The sequence below is a fragment of the Neodiprion fabricii genome, chromosome 2 (assembly GCF_021155785.1).
Source record: "Neodiprion fabricii isolate iyNeoFabr1 chromosome 2, iyNeoFabr1.1, whole genome shotgun sequence".
Classification (NCBI taxonomy): domain Eukaryota; kingdom Metazoa; phylum Arthropoda; class Insecta; order Hymenoptera; family Diprionidae; genus Neodiprion; species Neodiprion fabricii.
Window position 1 is genome coordinate 37,599,046 of NC_060240.1, and position 14,976 is coordinate 37,614,021.

The window sequence follows — 14,976 nt, forward strand, 5'->3', positions numbered from 1 at the left end:
GAACAGCCCATCAGCTTTTGTCTATATATGTATTCAGCTGTTCGGAATGAGTCTTCGTTGCAACAATAATTACGCAACGTTAAAAAGTTTTCAATGTGTGTTCTTGTAGAGACAGAATTACTTTGGCGTCTGGAGCACGACCTGGAGTACATGCATCTCCTTGTGCTGACCTCTGCGACAAATAAGGTAAATTAGTTTGACCTCTGTTCGGTAGATGCAGATCGAATTGATCGGTAAAGTGCACCGGCTTATTGCAGATTTTTAAGTGTCACAGGTGCTGTCGCTCTTTTTTGATTCTGAGTGATCTACCAATCTCTTATCGCTTGAACACACGAGTTAGGCAAGAAAAGAAATTATTCCTGAATTTTTTTTTTTTTTCCTGTTCACTTCGATCACTTTTTCCACATTAGAATTGTTACCTTCGCAATTTATGGACAGAATCCGATTATTGGCTACGGTTTCTTAAATCCGAATGCGTCGCGCTGAGGTTAACAGGATGTAAAAATTTCATCAGAGGTGCTACTTCATAGTTACTCGCAAAAATCAAATTTTATTTGCTGGACAACAACACAAAAATGAATTTAATAAATCGAGTCTAATATAATTTATTTATTTCAGAATTGATTTGATCGTGAAAGGAGTCGTCATTTGTAAGAATGAAAACTTGGTCTTGAAAAGTTTTAGTTCTACTAATAATCGTCATGTCCATTAGGGTGTCTCGTATTTAGGGTGTTGACAAATTTTTTCAAGCATACTCCTCCAAATCAATTTGAAATAATTCAAAAGCAATTCCCTAATTTTTTCATACTTTTATCTCAATTATAACCCGTGCCGACAACAGAGTGAATTTCCTCGTTTAAATTCCACGTATTTCGGACATGTTCTCAGTATATATTTTATTATAAAAGTAAGAATGCTTAAAAAAAAATCTGTAACTGCGAGGTTTTAGTGGTGATTAGTGTTTTTATTTGAGAAAAAATTCACGTCATCATACTATTCAATCGCAACGAATTGCACACCCTCGGAATCTGGTTTTTTTTTTGCATTTAGAAGACGACCGATCCTTTATCCAACCCTCTCCTATTGCTTAATTAAGATTATCGTTTCCCAGTACAACAGATTTCACAAATGTATTTTTAAGCAATGTAAATAAAATAATGAACAATAAAGTAAAATCAATTTTAAAAGCTCGTTTTTAAGACACAATATATTTCGAGCAATATCTTCAATTGATGCCTCATTAAAAACGTGTAAAAAAATTCGCGACATTAACTTATTCAAGATTTTGAGATTTATTTAAACCGTCGCCAACTGGTTTTGAAGACAGTTAATCTTTTCACCGAGTCATTTTTTACGCGTCGATAACTACGGCCCTTGTTACGTGTTACGGCGATTCACTGCAAACTAATTATTTTGGTTACTTTTCATTAACATAACGTTATTCAGTTACATTTCCTAGTCTTTCGTTGAATTATTCTTTTCTTCCTCAGTTCGTCTTCTTCGAGGTCGGAATTTTTTTCGCTACGCAGATAATTTGGCGCAAAAGCGCCGAGAGAATTAGTCTAGCTAAGTAGAGCACTGTTAGCACTGCTGTAAAAATGCATCCGTAAACATCGAGCAAGGCAACCTGCCACCACGTCAATTTTAACGCTGGCGATCGCAATGAGTCACCACCGTGTCTGAGAATGTACTCGATCCAGTAAACTGCAGTGTCCCGGGCGTTCAACGGTCGATCTAAAAACTTCTCGGATGCAGCAACCACGTTCTGCCTGTATAAGAAGGAATCGTACGACCGATCAGCTTGTTGTTCAGGGATAAATTTTTCCACCAAACTTTACGCGTCGGCAAGACGTTTGGTGAGTGAAAAGGCAATGAATACGTCAGACAGACTTATAATGCGTAAATTCCCAACTCACTTGTACCGTGGGTCGTAGATCGTGGCATTTACCGCCTCGACAAACTTTTCTGCCGTGAGAGTCTTGTAATCTAACATTACAGCGATTTTACGTTCCACGCAATTTTTTACATTAACTGGCTGGTCCGCTAAAATCGGGATTCCAATAATCGGAACTGCAAAGATCAGAGCTTCCTGAAGGCTCAGCACACCACCCTGCGTAACAAATGCCCGTATATTTTTGTGTTCTGAAATAAAAATTCGAATCATGTACTAGGAAAAAACACCTCAAAGCGTGGTACATGAAGATCGTTTTCACTTTTCTCATGCTGCGTGACCAACATCACTAATCACATATTGTTCTACTCACTTAACACTTTAATCTGCGGAACCCATCTCATAGTCAGCACATTATCCGGCATATTAGGTGGCAGATCTTCGGGTGCCAATATTCTCATCAGCACGCGAACGGGCGCTATTTTGGCGAACCCTGCGTAAAGTTCTGCAAGCATAGCTTTGGGGAAGGACTCGATTCTGATCATTGATCCGAAGGTGAAGTAGATAAAGCCATGTCTGCTATCATCCAACCACTTGCCTAAGTCCTGTTGACCGTCAAACGTACTCATTATCGGTTAAAACGTTAGGCATAAAGTTCGAATTATATCGACAACTTATTGCGTCGTTACTTCGCACTCCTGACTAGTTAACTATTTTCAAGATTTTCTTCCGTGCTTACCGTCGGTAGTGCTGTATCGTCATCGCTTACATGTATTCCACCAATGTCAACCACAGCAGGGGTCAATGGGCGAATTCCGCTCAGTACGTGATGTGAGTTGACCAAAATGAGAGCTACGTCTTTCTCAAGTTCCCTAACGCCTGGCATATGCGGGCCGAAGTACTTTTTCACGATGTCACTTTGCACCTCTGTATGATAATTGAACTCATGGTTTCTCCATAGCGCGCTAAACGTATTCTTAAAACGCTGCCAGAAATTCATGTACAGAATCGAGCCATCCGTGATCTCTGACACGAATGCCGTATTCTGAGGATTTCCTATCGGCGCGTTGGAGAACGTCACTAATGATCTGGAGGAAAGAGCAACCAGCGGGACTTTCAAGTGTCGTCCAAAGGCATACCAGCAGCTACCGTAGAATGACTAGAATAAAAAATTGACTTCATTAGAACGAATTCTCGAAATTTTTGATATTATCAATATTGAAGGTTTGCCGCTTACTTCCGTAATGACAAGATCGTAGGGCGGATTTGTCGGTGGATTTCTTATCAACTTCTGCATTTCAGGGTGTCCTAATAATTGGCAGCCCATGTTTCCAGCCAATTCAATCAAGGCATCTTTCGTATCTGTATAACCATGGATGAAGTCGTATGTCAAACCTAATTTCGCTGTGGTTTGACTAATATCTCCGATACTTGTGTGCGTGTAATTCGGGTATGCTCTCTTCTGGGCAAAATGACTGTACACGTCAACTTGGTGCCCAGCATCGGCGAGACTTTTCACTACGACGTCGAACATAATAAAGTGACTCGTTGTATCCAGAGGGAACACTGCCAATATTCGAGCACTATTGACATGTCTAGTTGAACTCAGGAGACAGAATACTATCAGCAACAATTTGCACAGGTACTTCATTTTTATTATTTACGAATTAGATTACCTAAATGCGAGTTTTTAAATGGACAATGCAAGTAAATTTAAAAACCAGAACCGCCTAAAAATACTCTAAATTGAAATCGAGAATTTCTCGCTGGTAACTACTTCTAGACAGACATTCAGAACTTTATGACTTCACGACTGCATTGATGATAAAACTGCAAGTACCGCAACGCGACTGATAGTATGACGGTGGTCGTATTGTACGAGCGCGGCGCCACTGTATCTAGTTGAACTGATTATCTTCAGGACGAATCAATTTTTGCCACTTTTTTTTCACTGGTTCTTATACTGGTTACTATTGATGAACCACTTTATTTGACGGTAGCTTTTCATGTAATTATAATGATAATGCTTATGCGTGGCATATGTGCAATTCCACCCGTTTGTATTCCGTAGAAGTTGCTAACGTTGACTGAATGCATTTTTGATATTTACAAACGGTAAGGAATGGATTCGCACTTTGACTAATGATTGCAAAATCGCACGACAGCGGCAGATGACGTGACGCATCTTTGTCATACGTCACTGAAGAGATTACTTCGTTTTTTCCCCAAGGTCGTTCCTTTTAGTTCCTTGGTAAACTTTGGCCAATCTTCTTCTTCGCGTGTATACTTCTTCCGTTGACTTTCTTTCTATACCGGCGTATTGATCTTGGCTTTGTCAAACTAACCCATTTTCCAATATGTCGTGTAAATATTGTCTGCATTCCTCTCGGTAGTACTCTCAGTGTTTCTTTGTGAAATTGAATTACTAACGCAAAAACGACCAACCGAAAAAACAATCACGCAGCACGTAACATCGGGACGATTTGTAACCGTCAAAACCACGCTCGTGTTTTTAATAAGTTTGTTTCAGTCAAGTCCGTTGGTGATTAACCAAGTCGACTGCGGCAGAACTGCTAGACTGATTGCGAGAGCTGGGAAACAGAACTTTCTCCGAAATATCAACATTTCATTCCATAAACATAAATTTGTTGATATTATGATACTTTTATAGTTGACCGCGAATGAGGTGAAATTCTGTTCTACTTCACTAACTCAGAGCCATACAGGTGAAGATATTCACATTGACTATGAAATTCAAAGCTTGATCAGGCACTTATTACAGTGAACGTGACATCATACACGATAATCCCCAGATTATAATACCTGATATAGTCTAGAATATGATTGACTCTCACCAGTTCCATCCAATCCATTCAATACACGTCAACGATTATTGGCTGAACGTTATCGTACAAAGTTTGAAGTAGCCAATGAATAGTAAACTAATCACGTTGTCCATGCGTGTTTCGTATTAAACGCAAGTAGTCAAGATATTGCAACTTATCACCAAGTTATTCTTACTATTCCCGCGGAGATTTTATCGAGAAATCAAACCACTCCTTATTGTTATTACATCTTTTACACTGGGTTGAAAGATATGTATAACCTTATAACTGGATCATCGCGATCATTTATTCAATCTCTAATATCGATAGCGGGCATTAGAATCAGATTGAGGCCTACGAAATTAATTAAAATACTGAACAGATTACCTAATGTTAAGTATTTATATCATTTTAATTTGAAAAAATCCCCACAGTGGAGAACAATAGAAAAGTGTTGAGTTACGAAAGTTATGATTTTCCATTTCCCGGCCCATTGCAAGACCCTTAGGAATTTCCGAAAATTCTCAGTCTGATTCTCGCTCTGAACGAATGTGTATCTTAAACCTAAAATCAGTCGGTGACTTGCGTCGAGCAAGTCTGATATTCGATAAATTGTTGCCTATTAAAAGTTGAAAAAAAAACCCCAGAAATTCATATCGAACAATTGGATTCTGTTTTCTAAAATCATGAGCAAATGATTTAAATTTTATTTCAATTCGCAATTCTTCCTTGATTGTTCTAATTATATTCCTGATTAGCGATTCACAATTTCAAATAGGTCATATCTTCCCATCGTTGTGCAGGTTCAATTTCTCTTCTTAGTTGCCGACCTAGTCCTGTTTCTGTACAAGAGCCGACGATAGATAGCCGACAGTATCAGCTTGGCTGTGTAAGATAAGACGAATAGTGCAGCTAGTACGCTTCCGTAAACGTCAAGCAGAGCCAATTGCCACCACGTCAATTTGACTGCCGGAGACCTTAAAGCATCGCCTCCGTGCTTCAATATGTACTCGATCCAATACACAGCTGTTTCTCCCGCTCTCATGGGTCGATCCAAGAACCGGTCAGACAACACCTTCATATTTTTCCTGCAAACGAGTAAGAAAGCTGAAATATTACTGACAGTCTGTGAAACTGGGATCAACTTATAACCCATTCACCCTAGTATCTGAAGGATCTAACGATTAACTAACGCCGTAAGAATCAATTACGACGATGCAAGAAACGACATTTTGGTTTCCAGACTGGTGATTTGTACGTCTCACGATTTGATTTACGACTAAGCTTGAAAAACATGGAAAAAATATCCTAAACGTTGTTCTTTGCCAAGATGGCTTAACGATATACGGAGAATATCGATGGGGGAAAGTGACCGATCGGTGCCCTTCGTAGGTCTGGACAAAAACGTCGCCTTCCGTCTTACTTGTAGCTCGGATCGTGAGTGACCGCGTTAACGCTGGCCACGATTTTATCCGCCGTTAAATCTCTGTGATCCAATAAGATCGCGGCACCTTTATCAGCGCAATTCTTTATGTTCACTGGCTGATCGCGGAACAGAGGAACACCGATTAACGGCACGCCATATGTCACGGCTTCCTGGACTCCCATCAAACCGCCGTGAGTCACGAAGGCTTTGATATTCATATGCCCTGGAAGTGTTATATGCCGTTAAAAGTGACCTTCGATGAAGATCGAGAAGATTAGAATTGATGAGAAAAATAAGGAATCCACCCAGTGAGTCTTCTTATTGATCACCAGTCGTACTCACTTAAAACTTGTACTTGCGGCACCCAATTGGATGTTAACACATTGGAGGGGAGACCAGGCGGTAAGGATTTCGCGTTCGCCACCTTCAACAGCACCCGAATAGGAGCGATTTTTTTAAACGCTGTATAGATTTCCAGAAGAGTTTTCTCTGGGAAAGATTCAATCGTGACCATGGAGCCGAAGGACACGTAGATGAAGCCTTTTTCACTTTCGTCTAGCCACTTCTTCAACTCCTGTATCAGATAACAGATCCCATGATTTCTAATACATTTATTATGGATCACGAGATTTTCCTGATCGTGTATTAGCCATGATCAAAAGGGTTCGTTAATGTTTGGGAGTAGAATGTTAGCCGGTATTTTTTAACTCTTATCGTAAAATTTAGATAACGTTTGATACTTTGTCCGCGCTTTTAAATTTACAAGCTTAATCTTCATATTATAAAGTGTGATATTCCGGCATCTTATCGATAAGTGCCTTGCAGAGTAAGAGATTAGACATCGGACTAAAAATGTTACACAAATTCTTGTCTGCATTAGACGACTTCGCTATCAATTCCTATCCATACCTAACTTGATAAAATATTGGAAAATAATTTTTTTAATTCGTAACTGTCACTAACTGATTTCGTAGAACCTTTAAATTACACATATCTTGACCGAAATACATTCAGGCGTATTGATTCAGAAACTTTGCAGAACGCGCAGTTTAAAAAGAAGTTTTGTTTTCATCAATTTTATTACCTTCGACAACTCAGTACTGTCGTTTTTTACATGAAGTCCTCCCACTTCGACGACTGCCGGGGTCATTGGCCTGATGCCATTCACGCTGTAATGGGAATTGACCAGTAGCAAGGCCAGCTCTCGTTCTAGTTGTCTGATGCCAGGCATGTCGGGGTGAAAGTACTTGCGTACCTTCTCATCTTGACCCTGTGTAAAGTACCTACTTTGGTAGATTTTCATCCACGTGACCAAGGTATTCTTGAGCCTCTGCCAGATATTCATATGAGATACGGAACCATCATCGATTTCGGGAACGTAGGCAGTGTTCAGGGGATTTCCAAGAGGTTCGTTGATATACGGAAGCAACGGGGATGAGGTCAGTCCTACGACTGGTACGTTGAGGTGTCTTCCGAAGGCAAGGTAACAGTTGGCATAAAACAACTGCAATCAACCGGTTTGCTCAAATCGTAAATCAAACCATGGGAAAAAAAAACGATTCGATGTTATAGCAGGTTCCATTGTTAATACAGAGACAGGAATCATTTTTGTTAATGGAAACAAGTTTTTAAATCCAGTAGCAAAGACTGCAAGTAAAGCACAGTAGACTTGTCAATTCAGCAAGCCACTCAGTCGAAAGTGAAAATCTTAGCAATTGTAACAAATTTTTTCTTGCTGTCTCTACGTCAACACTAAATCTTGCTACATCAGCAAACGAATTTTTTCCGTGCGTAATTCTTTACAAGGAAAATCATGATGCTAACCTCGACTATGACCAAATCGTAGGGGGGATCATCGGGAGGATTATTGATAAGTTTTTGCAGATGAGGTAGCTTCAGATAATCACAAACGTTGTTGCCCGTGTGATCGATGAAGGTTTCTTCCGAGGAGCCGGCAATCTTTAGTACGAAATCGTAGGTCATGTTGTTCACTATCACTGGAACCCACTCCGCTATACTCAGATCCGTATAATTGGGGTACGGTTTCTTCTGAGGAAAAGTGCTCAGCACGTCAACGCGATGCCCTCGATCTGCAAGGCCCTTCATCACGGCCTCGAACATGGCAAAATGGCTTTTGCCATTCAACGGAAACATGCCAAGAATTCGCGCGCCATTGGATCCCGGCACTGCGGTGATGACGTGCAAGAACAACACCAGTGTACAATATCTTGGCCACATTTTAAAACGCTGCAGCTCTTAATAGCACGAAACGCTAACTGTGCGTGTCCGCTGAATAACATTCGATCCACGATACTTGTTATTTCAACATTGCTTTGATGCCTTTTGTTTCAATGATGCAGCGTGAGTGAAAAAGAAACTTCTCCCGCTACTGTTCGCTTATGACGTAATACAGCCTGATATAGTTCTACTATTTTAGAGTGCATTTAAGCATACCGGGAAATGGTAACGTCTACACTATTGAATAACTCGGCTCTTCTAATATTTCGTTCTCATAAAGAAAGTCAGTGACGAAATTTATTCACCTGAAAGAAATTTTTTTCATTGATGCTGAAAATTGGATAAAAAGAAACAGCAATGAAATAAAAAAAATGAAAAAGAACATTGAACTCTGTTTTTACATGCCCGTCAAGTGTTTCACTGTGGAATGATTTGACAATATCGCTAGACGAAGCAGTAATATCCGAATCACCGATCCATACTTCAGAGACTGATGTTTGCTGCTTGGTTATATTTTTTTACTTCACAACAGATACGGGCGATCAGTTCTGGCGCCCAATTTCCTACCCAACTAAAAGTCCACATGTATTTGACATTTATGATGTTTTTGCAATGTATAATATTCACTTTCGCACAATCAATTTAAGATCCCTCTTTCATGTTTGTTGTTTTCAATTCCAATGCCAATATCAAACATACAAGAATGTTAATTCCAGTGGTTGTGCTAAGTACTGTTTTCACTATGTCTCAAGTATATGAGTCATTGGATGTGACAAAAGTTCGGCTGACATGAGAACCACTACGACTATACGTATAACTGTTGTGCAATGCTTTGGAAGTGATAACGATAGGTTTTTAAGAGGTCGACAGAGTAGATGCATACCTTCACGTACAAATAATTTTTACATAGGTAACATTATGGACAGTATAATTCATTGGGATATCTTTCCAAATGAAGAAGGCAAAAAATAGTGGAATCATGAGCTTCGTGAAAGGTTTCAACGATTCATTTAAAATTTTGCCGTTCTGACGAAATCTTGAATAATCGAATAATTGCGCTGTATTTGATAATAAATTAGCTTGTTAGTTAGAGGGGGGGAAAACATACGTTATCTCGAGAGATAACTTTTGTTTAACGCAATATTTTATATGTAGCCAAATTGATACGTTCTCTTCGACGGAGGTCTTTATCGGATTACCAAAGTTCGAAAAAAATGCATCCATGAATTATTTTTACTTGTTCGTTTTCCTACAAGAATGTATCTCAGTACATTTCAACGTACCTCTATCATTATTATTCTTTTTAATTGTGATTCCGTGACCGAGAAAGAAGATCTTCAACTGGATGAAAAATATAATAAATTATTATCTACCATGACGTGCCATGGACGAAAATTTCGAGGATCAAATAAGGTATTGTCAGACGATTTGAAATATAAAATAAAAAAATTCAACCGGGCATTTACCATGAAAACTTGTTTATTTAAATGTTTGAACGATTATAGAAAAGCAATTAAAATTTCTTGTCCCATTTTTTGATGGTATAATTCTGAGTGATATGTGACAAAGTCTGGAGACTTGTTGTGGAATTATACCCCATATATATACAGAATATATCTACGTTTGCGAATAAATACTATCAATGGTATTGGATACCGTCGTTAATTTTTCGGACTCACCAAAACTTTTCGAAATTTTTCTCGTAGTAGTATTTATTCGTCGACATGAATTTATCCTGTAGGTATACCGGGAGTTTTCGGTGAAGGTTCCAGACGCGAAAGATGTTTCGCCGGCACATAGGCAACTGAAGTTACATCTGACACGTATCATCTAACCAACACACGATGGTGGCCAACTGCGTGGTACATCGTTTAAAAAATAAGCATGTATCCAGCTTGCATTTTTCCACGATAGATTAAAACAAATTTTTTTTGTATATTGATTTTGCATGTTTGTGTCTTCAACAGGATTATCTCACGCTCAATTATATCGTAAATATTTATATTTCCAGTGCACTGTGAACATTTATTCAATGCCATTTCGAAATAGTACATGGCACCTGACGTATTAAAAAAATATTTTAAAATACGTACCATCTTAATTATCTTGTAAAACATTGAATGCATGTGTTTTTTCGCGTTTAACACGACACAATTTACGGTACTGTTAAACGAGGAATAAGAGTTGAACCGTTTTGCGACACAGACGAGTCCACAAACGACATAATAGACGAGAATAACAATGATGATCGACACGTTTCAGAAATGTGTATTTATAGACAGTTTCAAACATTTTTGCTTCGGTAAATTTCCGCATTTAACAAGTAGTTACGAATTACAATCAAAACGTTTAAAAATACGTATCAACACGACTTTTTCGACACATTTAGTGCACGTGCCTTATGCGTTTCCCTAACGTTGCGGATGTGCATCATCATTACGCGTCTGTCAGATACAATACGGGTGACTCACATGTTTATTTATAACCTTATTCGAGTAGCTATTAACTATGAAATACTTGTCGAATCGTATATTCATCACACAAGGTGTGGTCGAATAATAAATAATAACTGAATCCTGAAGATGAATGACACGTTTAACGAATTTGTGTTACACGTCGTCGCTGAGTGCTTAATGGCGGGCCCTAGTCGATTTCAACATTGTCGTAGATATCTCCAAGGATTCAAGTCCACGTATCTCGAACGCAAAAAAGAGTTTAACAGGCTCCGTTCTATACGCAATTCTGAAAAAAATATTCTAATAGATTTTCATTTGACGTATAAATAAAAAAAAAATGACACGAATTTAATGAATTTAAAATTGTGATTTCGTAGAATTCATGCCATTTCTTTATTTCTGCGTCAAATGAGAATGTATCGGTGTATTTTTGTTGTAAGAATCTGTACATATTTATCGAATATAGAAGACGCGTAAGTATGGAAATCTTATACTCCTCAAATTTTTCATTACTTCTCTACCAATTCGAACAGTTTACTGTAGCATTTCGTTTTTTCATGTGGAGATTTTTGCCCTCGGTACTCGGGACTGTACTGAGAAAATGATTAGGAAATAATATCATATTGAGATAATTACACATACGTATACGAGGTGACGGCGAAGCCGACGCCAGTCGCCGCTCGTGCTAACATTGGTAAAAACAAGGTACTAAAGTCGAGCAATAACAATTGCATCGAATCTCACGGATAAATAATCAAAGATGTTATTTTTCAGAGAAGGCACCACATTCTTAAGCACGTTCAGAGCCATACAAGATATTCGAGTGACATTTATCTCTAAATAACATCGAATTTGAATTTTTTCCAACATCGGCAGCTGCCTTATAAGAAATATCATTTTTCGTAAACAAACATATTCAGGTAGAAATTAATGTAGAAAGTCGTTATAAATAAACGACTTTTGTAAATGTAGAAACTGTGCTGACCATCTACCTTCAATTTTCTCCATTTATGAAATGGTCATTTAATTAAAAATGAACTCTGAATTATCGTACGCAACCCGGACACTGATAACTACAAATAACCGCCTTTAATCCATAAACATTTATCGTGCGAACAATTCGTACGTGTTTCTTCGTGATCATCCACGATTTCCAAACGTTTGTTCCACCATTTTGCGTTGGTTATGTATACAGATACAACTGTTGAATAGTTACCTGTTAAGGATCACTCGTACAATTCGTCACCGAGCTGTAATGGTTAAGAATAAGCGGATACCTACCCGAGATTACTCGGATTAACTATTCCCGAATGTTTACACTTCCCTGCTGACCAGAGCACGTCCGTATACGGGAGTTATTTCCGTGCGACTAAGGACTGGTATAAAATAGAATAAGAAAACCCCTTCTATAACCCGCTGTGTGGTCTTGTGTCTATATATATATACGCATGTTTGTATGTAAGTGTATAGATGTATTGTATGCCTGGATCTATGACTGATTGTAACCTAGACAGTAAATTCGGTTGCCTATCTGCCGGCACAAGATCGTTCGCGTCATCAGGACTCTTTAGACAGCCACCAGACAGCCGGCCACGTGCGTCTTTTTGGAGTGAAAGTAGTAGACCATACTAGACTCCTATTCAATTTGGTCTGGTTTTAATGATGTTCGCGCGAAAATTTACAACCGGATGAATCGAAAGATTCAGATGATTTTCACATATCAGTTAGTTTTCTTCGCTAATGGTGACGTTTTACCCGTTCCAAAAGCACGCCTTACAATACAGGAGAAAATAATCTTAAAAGCATATAGAACGAGCAAAAGCGCAGCTAGTACGCTTCCGTAAACGTCAAGCAGGGCAACTTGCCACCACGTCAACTTAATCGCTGGTGATCGTAAGGAATCTGCCCCATGTTTCAAGATATACTCAATCCAAAAAACAGCCGTGTCGTGCGGTGACTTTGGTCGGTCCAGAAATTGCTTCGATGCTGCATCCATATTCTTCCTACAAAGTTGTGGAGAAATAACTGAATGTGTGACTCGCTAAGAAATAAAAACGTCAAATGAACATGAGTATCTGATTAAAACTTCGTGACTACGAAGAAATTCTCTTGATTTTGTCAGAAAACAGAAGCTGGCTGCAGAAATAATAAAGTCCTTGAACTCACTTATACTTAGGGTCCTGGGTAACAGTCTTTATGGCTGCAACAATCTCATCTGCCTTCAAATCCTTGTAATTCAAACGTACGGCGATTCCTCTCTCCACGCAAATATTTATGTTACTCATTTGATCGCCGAATAGAGGAATGCCGATCAATGGTACAGCGTAGGCCACTGCTTCTTGCAGTCCCATCAAACCACCGTGTGTTATGAAACCTCTTATATTTTCATGCTCTGGAACCGAAATCTACTTGTCACGAATATTGGATGCATTTGTTATTCAGAAGCAACAACTTCGATCAAATTATGTATGTCAATAAGTGTAATAATTTTTTAGTACAATTTCTACCCCTATTTTACGCCACTTACTCAAAACTTGGACTTGCGGAACCCACGGAAGATGCAGTACATTATCGGGGCATCCCGGTGGTAATTTATCAGGGTCCGCCACTTTTAGCAGAACACGGAGTGGTGCGACCTTGGCAAATGCTGCGTATATTTCGACCACGTCCGCACTTGGAAACGATTCGAACTGAATCATTGATCCGAACGAAAAGTAGATGAAGCCATCGCTACTGTCGTCCAACCATTTCATCAGATGCTATTATCAAATTTTAAATTTTCTCATTTCCTACTGAACTAGACCATAGGCCGGCGGATTTTATCCAAATTTCCGTAACAATGATCCGTCAGGAGATTCTATCTAAACGAATCTGATTATTTTGTACATTTCAATGGTACTTACCACAGGCATTGTTGAATGTTCATCATGGATATGCAGACCTGGGACCTCTACAACAGCCGGGGTCAACGGTCTGATACCGTGAAAAATGGGGTGGGTGTTGACCAGAAGTAGGGACATGTCCCTTTCAAGCTCTTCAACGTCAGGCATGTCTGGCCCGAAGTACTTCTTGACCATGTCGTTCTGTGCTTTCATGTAATATCTAGATTGCAAATTCACGTACACGGTGGTTAACGTGTTTGTGAGTCGCTGCCTGAAGTTCATGTGCGAAGCCGGGCGGTCCGAGATCTCGGATACGATGGCTGTGTTCAAGGGGTTGCCAAGTGGTGCGTTGGCCTGAGGCATTATCGTCGCAGAGGACAAACCGATCACCGGAACTTTCAAATGCCTTCCAAAGGCAAAGTAGCAGCTCGCGAAGAATAACTGCGAGTGAAAAAAATTGATGGGAATTGGATTCACACGTTTAATTTTGTAATGATTCGTTTCCATTAAGTGTATAGTCCAAATTACGAAGTAATACAACTCACCTCTGTAATGACTAAATCGTACGGTGGATCAGTAGGAGGATTCTTTATTAAATTCTGCATTTCAGGTTTTCCAAGTGATTCACAAACGTCGTTTCCAGCCAATTTAATCACAATTTGCATAGATGCACTGCTAATACTTTGCAATAATTCATATGTCATACTGTTGTGTACTACTATACCTGTACCTCTTAAACTGATTATGTTAGTGTAATTCGGAGGTGCATTCTCTAGCGGAAAATGGCTAACAACATCAACCTGGTGTCCGGCATTGGCAAGACTCTTTAGCACCTCTTTAAACATTGCAAAATGACTCTTTCCTTGCAAAGGGAACATTCCCAATATTCTGGCTCCCTTGGCATGTCGTCCAAAGCAGATTATGCAGGATAATGAAACCAGCAACAGGTGCGTCAACTTCATTTTGACTTGCATTTACTATCACTTGTTTATTGTCGGAAAGCGGGTTAACATCACCCACTACACGCAAACACGTCTCGTGAGGTACTCGCTGGACTTGGCTGTCGAATTCGTACGATTAGTCACGTAGTGCGACGATCTTATCTTTTCACAGAAGCCTATCCATTTCTATTTCCTTCGATAGTATAAATTATACAAGTCATGAGTTCTATCGTTGTAACTTTGCTATCTCAAGAGTTTTCCACAGTGGAGAACTTACCATTCAGCTCAAAATACTCACATATCAGGTATTTTACACT

At 39.2% G+C, this 14,976-nt stretch overlaps 4 protein-coding genes across 13 annotated transcripts in view; 1 reads left to right on the forward strand and 3 right to left on the reverse strand.

Annotated features, from left to right (window-relative positions):
* The window catches only part of LOC124175915 (calcitonin gene-related peptide type 1 receptor-like), a 156,960-nt gene that overhangs the window by 52,854 nt on the left and 89,130 nt on the right, over positions 1-14,976 (forward strand). The window lies entirely within an intron of this gene.
* Positions 944-3,920, reverse strand: LOC124175914 (UDP-glucosyltransferase 2-like). The gene is made up of 5 exons (XM_046556551.1): positions 3,129-3,920; positions 2,631-3,050; positions 2,265-2,496; positions 1,917-2,142; positions 944-1,769 (listed from the first exon to the last, which is right to left on the reverse strand). The coding sequence occupies exons 1-5, from the start codon at positions 3,540-3,542 to the stop codon at positions 1,487-1,489; spliced, it is 1,575 nt and encodes a 524-aa protein (XP_046412507.1). The 5' UTR covers positions 3,543-3,920; the 3' UTR covers positions 944-1,486.
* Positions 5,386-12,213, reverse strand: LOC124175913 (UDP-glucosyltransferase 2-like). Of its 2 annotated transcripts, none has more exons than XM_046556549.1 (6): positions 12,118-12,213; positions 7,967-8,685; positions 7,227-7,646; positions 6,485-6,716; positions 6,140-6,365; positions 5,386-5,804 (listed from the first exon to the last, which is right to left on the reverse strand). In XM_046556549.1, the coding sequence occupies exons 2-6, from the start codon at positions 8,378-8,380 to the stop codon at positions 5,522-5,524; spliced, it is 1,575 nt and encodes a 524-aa protein (XP_046412505.1). In that variant the 5' UTR covers positions 8,381-8,685; positions 12,118-12,213; the 3' UTR covers positions 5,386-5,521. The 2 variants fall into 2 exon arrangements, with proteins under 2 accessions (XP_046412505.1, XP_046412506.1); XM_046556550.1 differs by having other exon boundaries at positions 7,967-8,328; positions 12,053-12,209.
* On the reverse strand, positions 12,476-14,692 carry LOC124175909 (UDP-glucosyltransferase 2-like). The gene is made up of 5 exons (XM_046556543.1): positions 14,264-14,692; positions 13,740-14,159; positions 13,364-13,595; positions 13,003-13,228; positions 12,476-12,839 (listed from the first exon to the last, which is right to left on the reverse strand). The coding sequence occupies exons 1-5, from the start codon at positions 14,690-14,692 to the stop codon at positions 12,557-12,559; spliced, it is 1,590 nt and encodes a 529-aa protein (XP_046412499.1). The 3' UTR covers positions 12,476-12,556.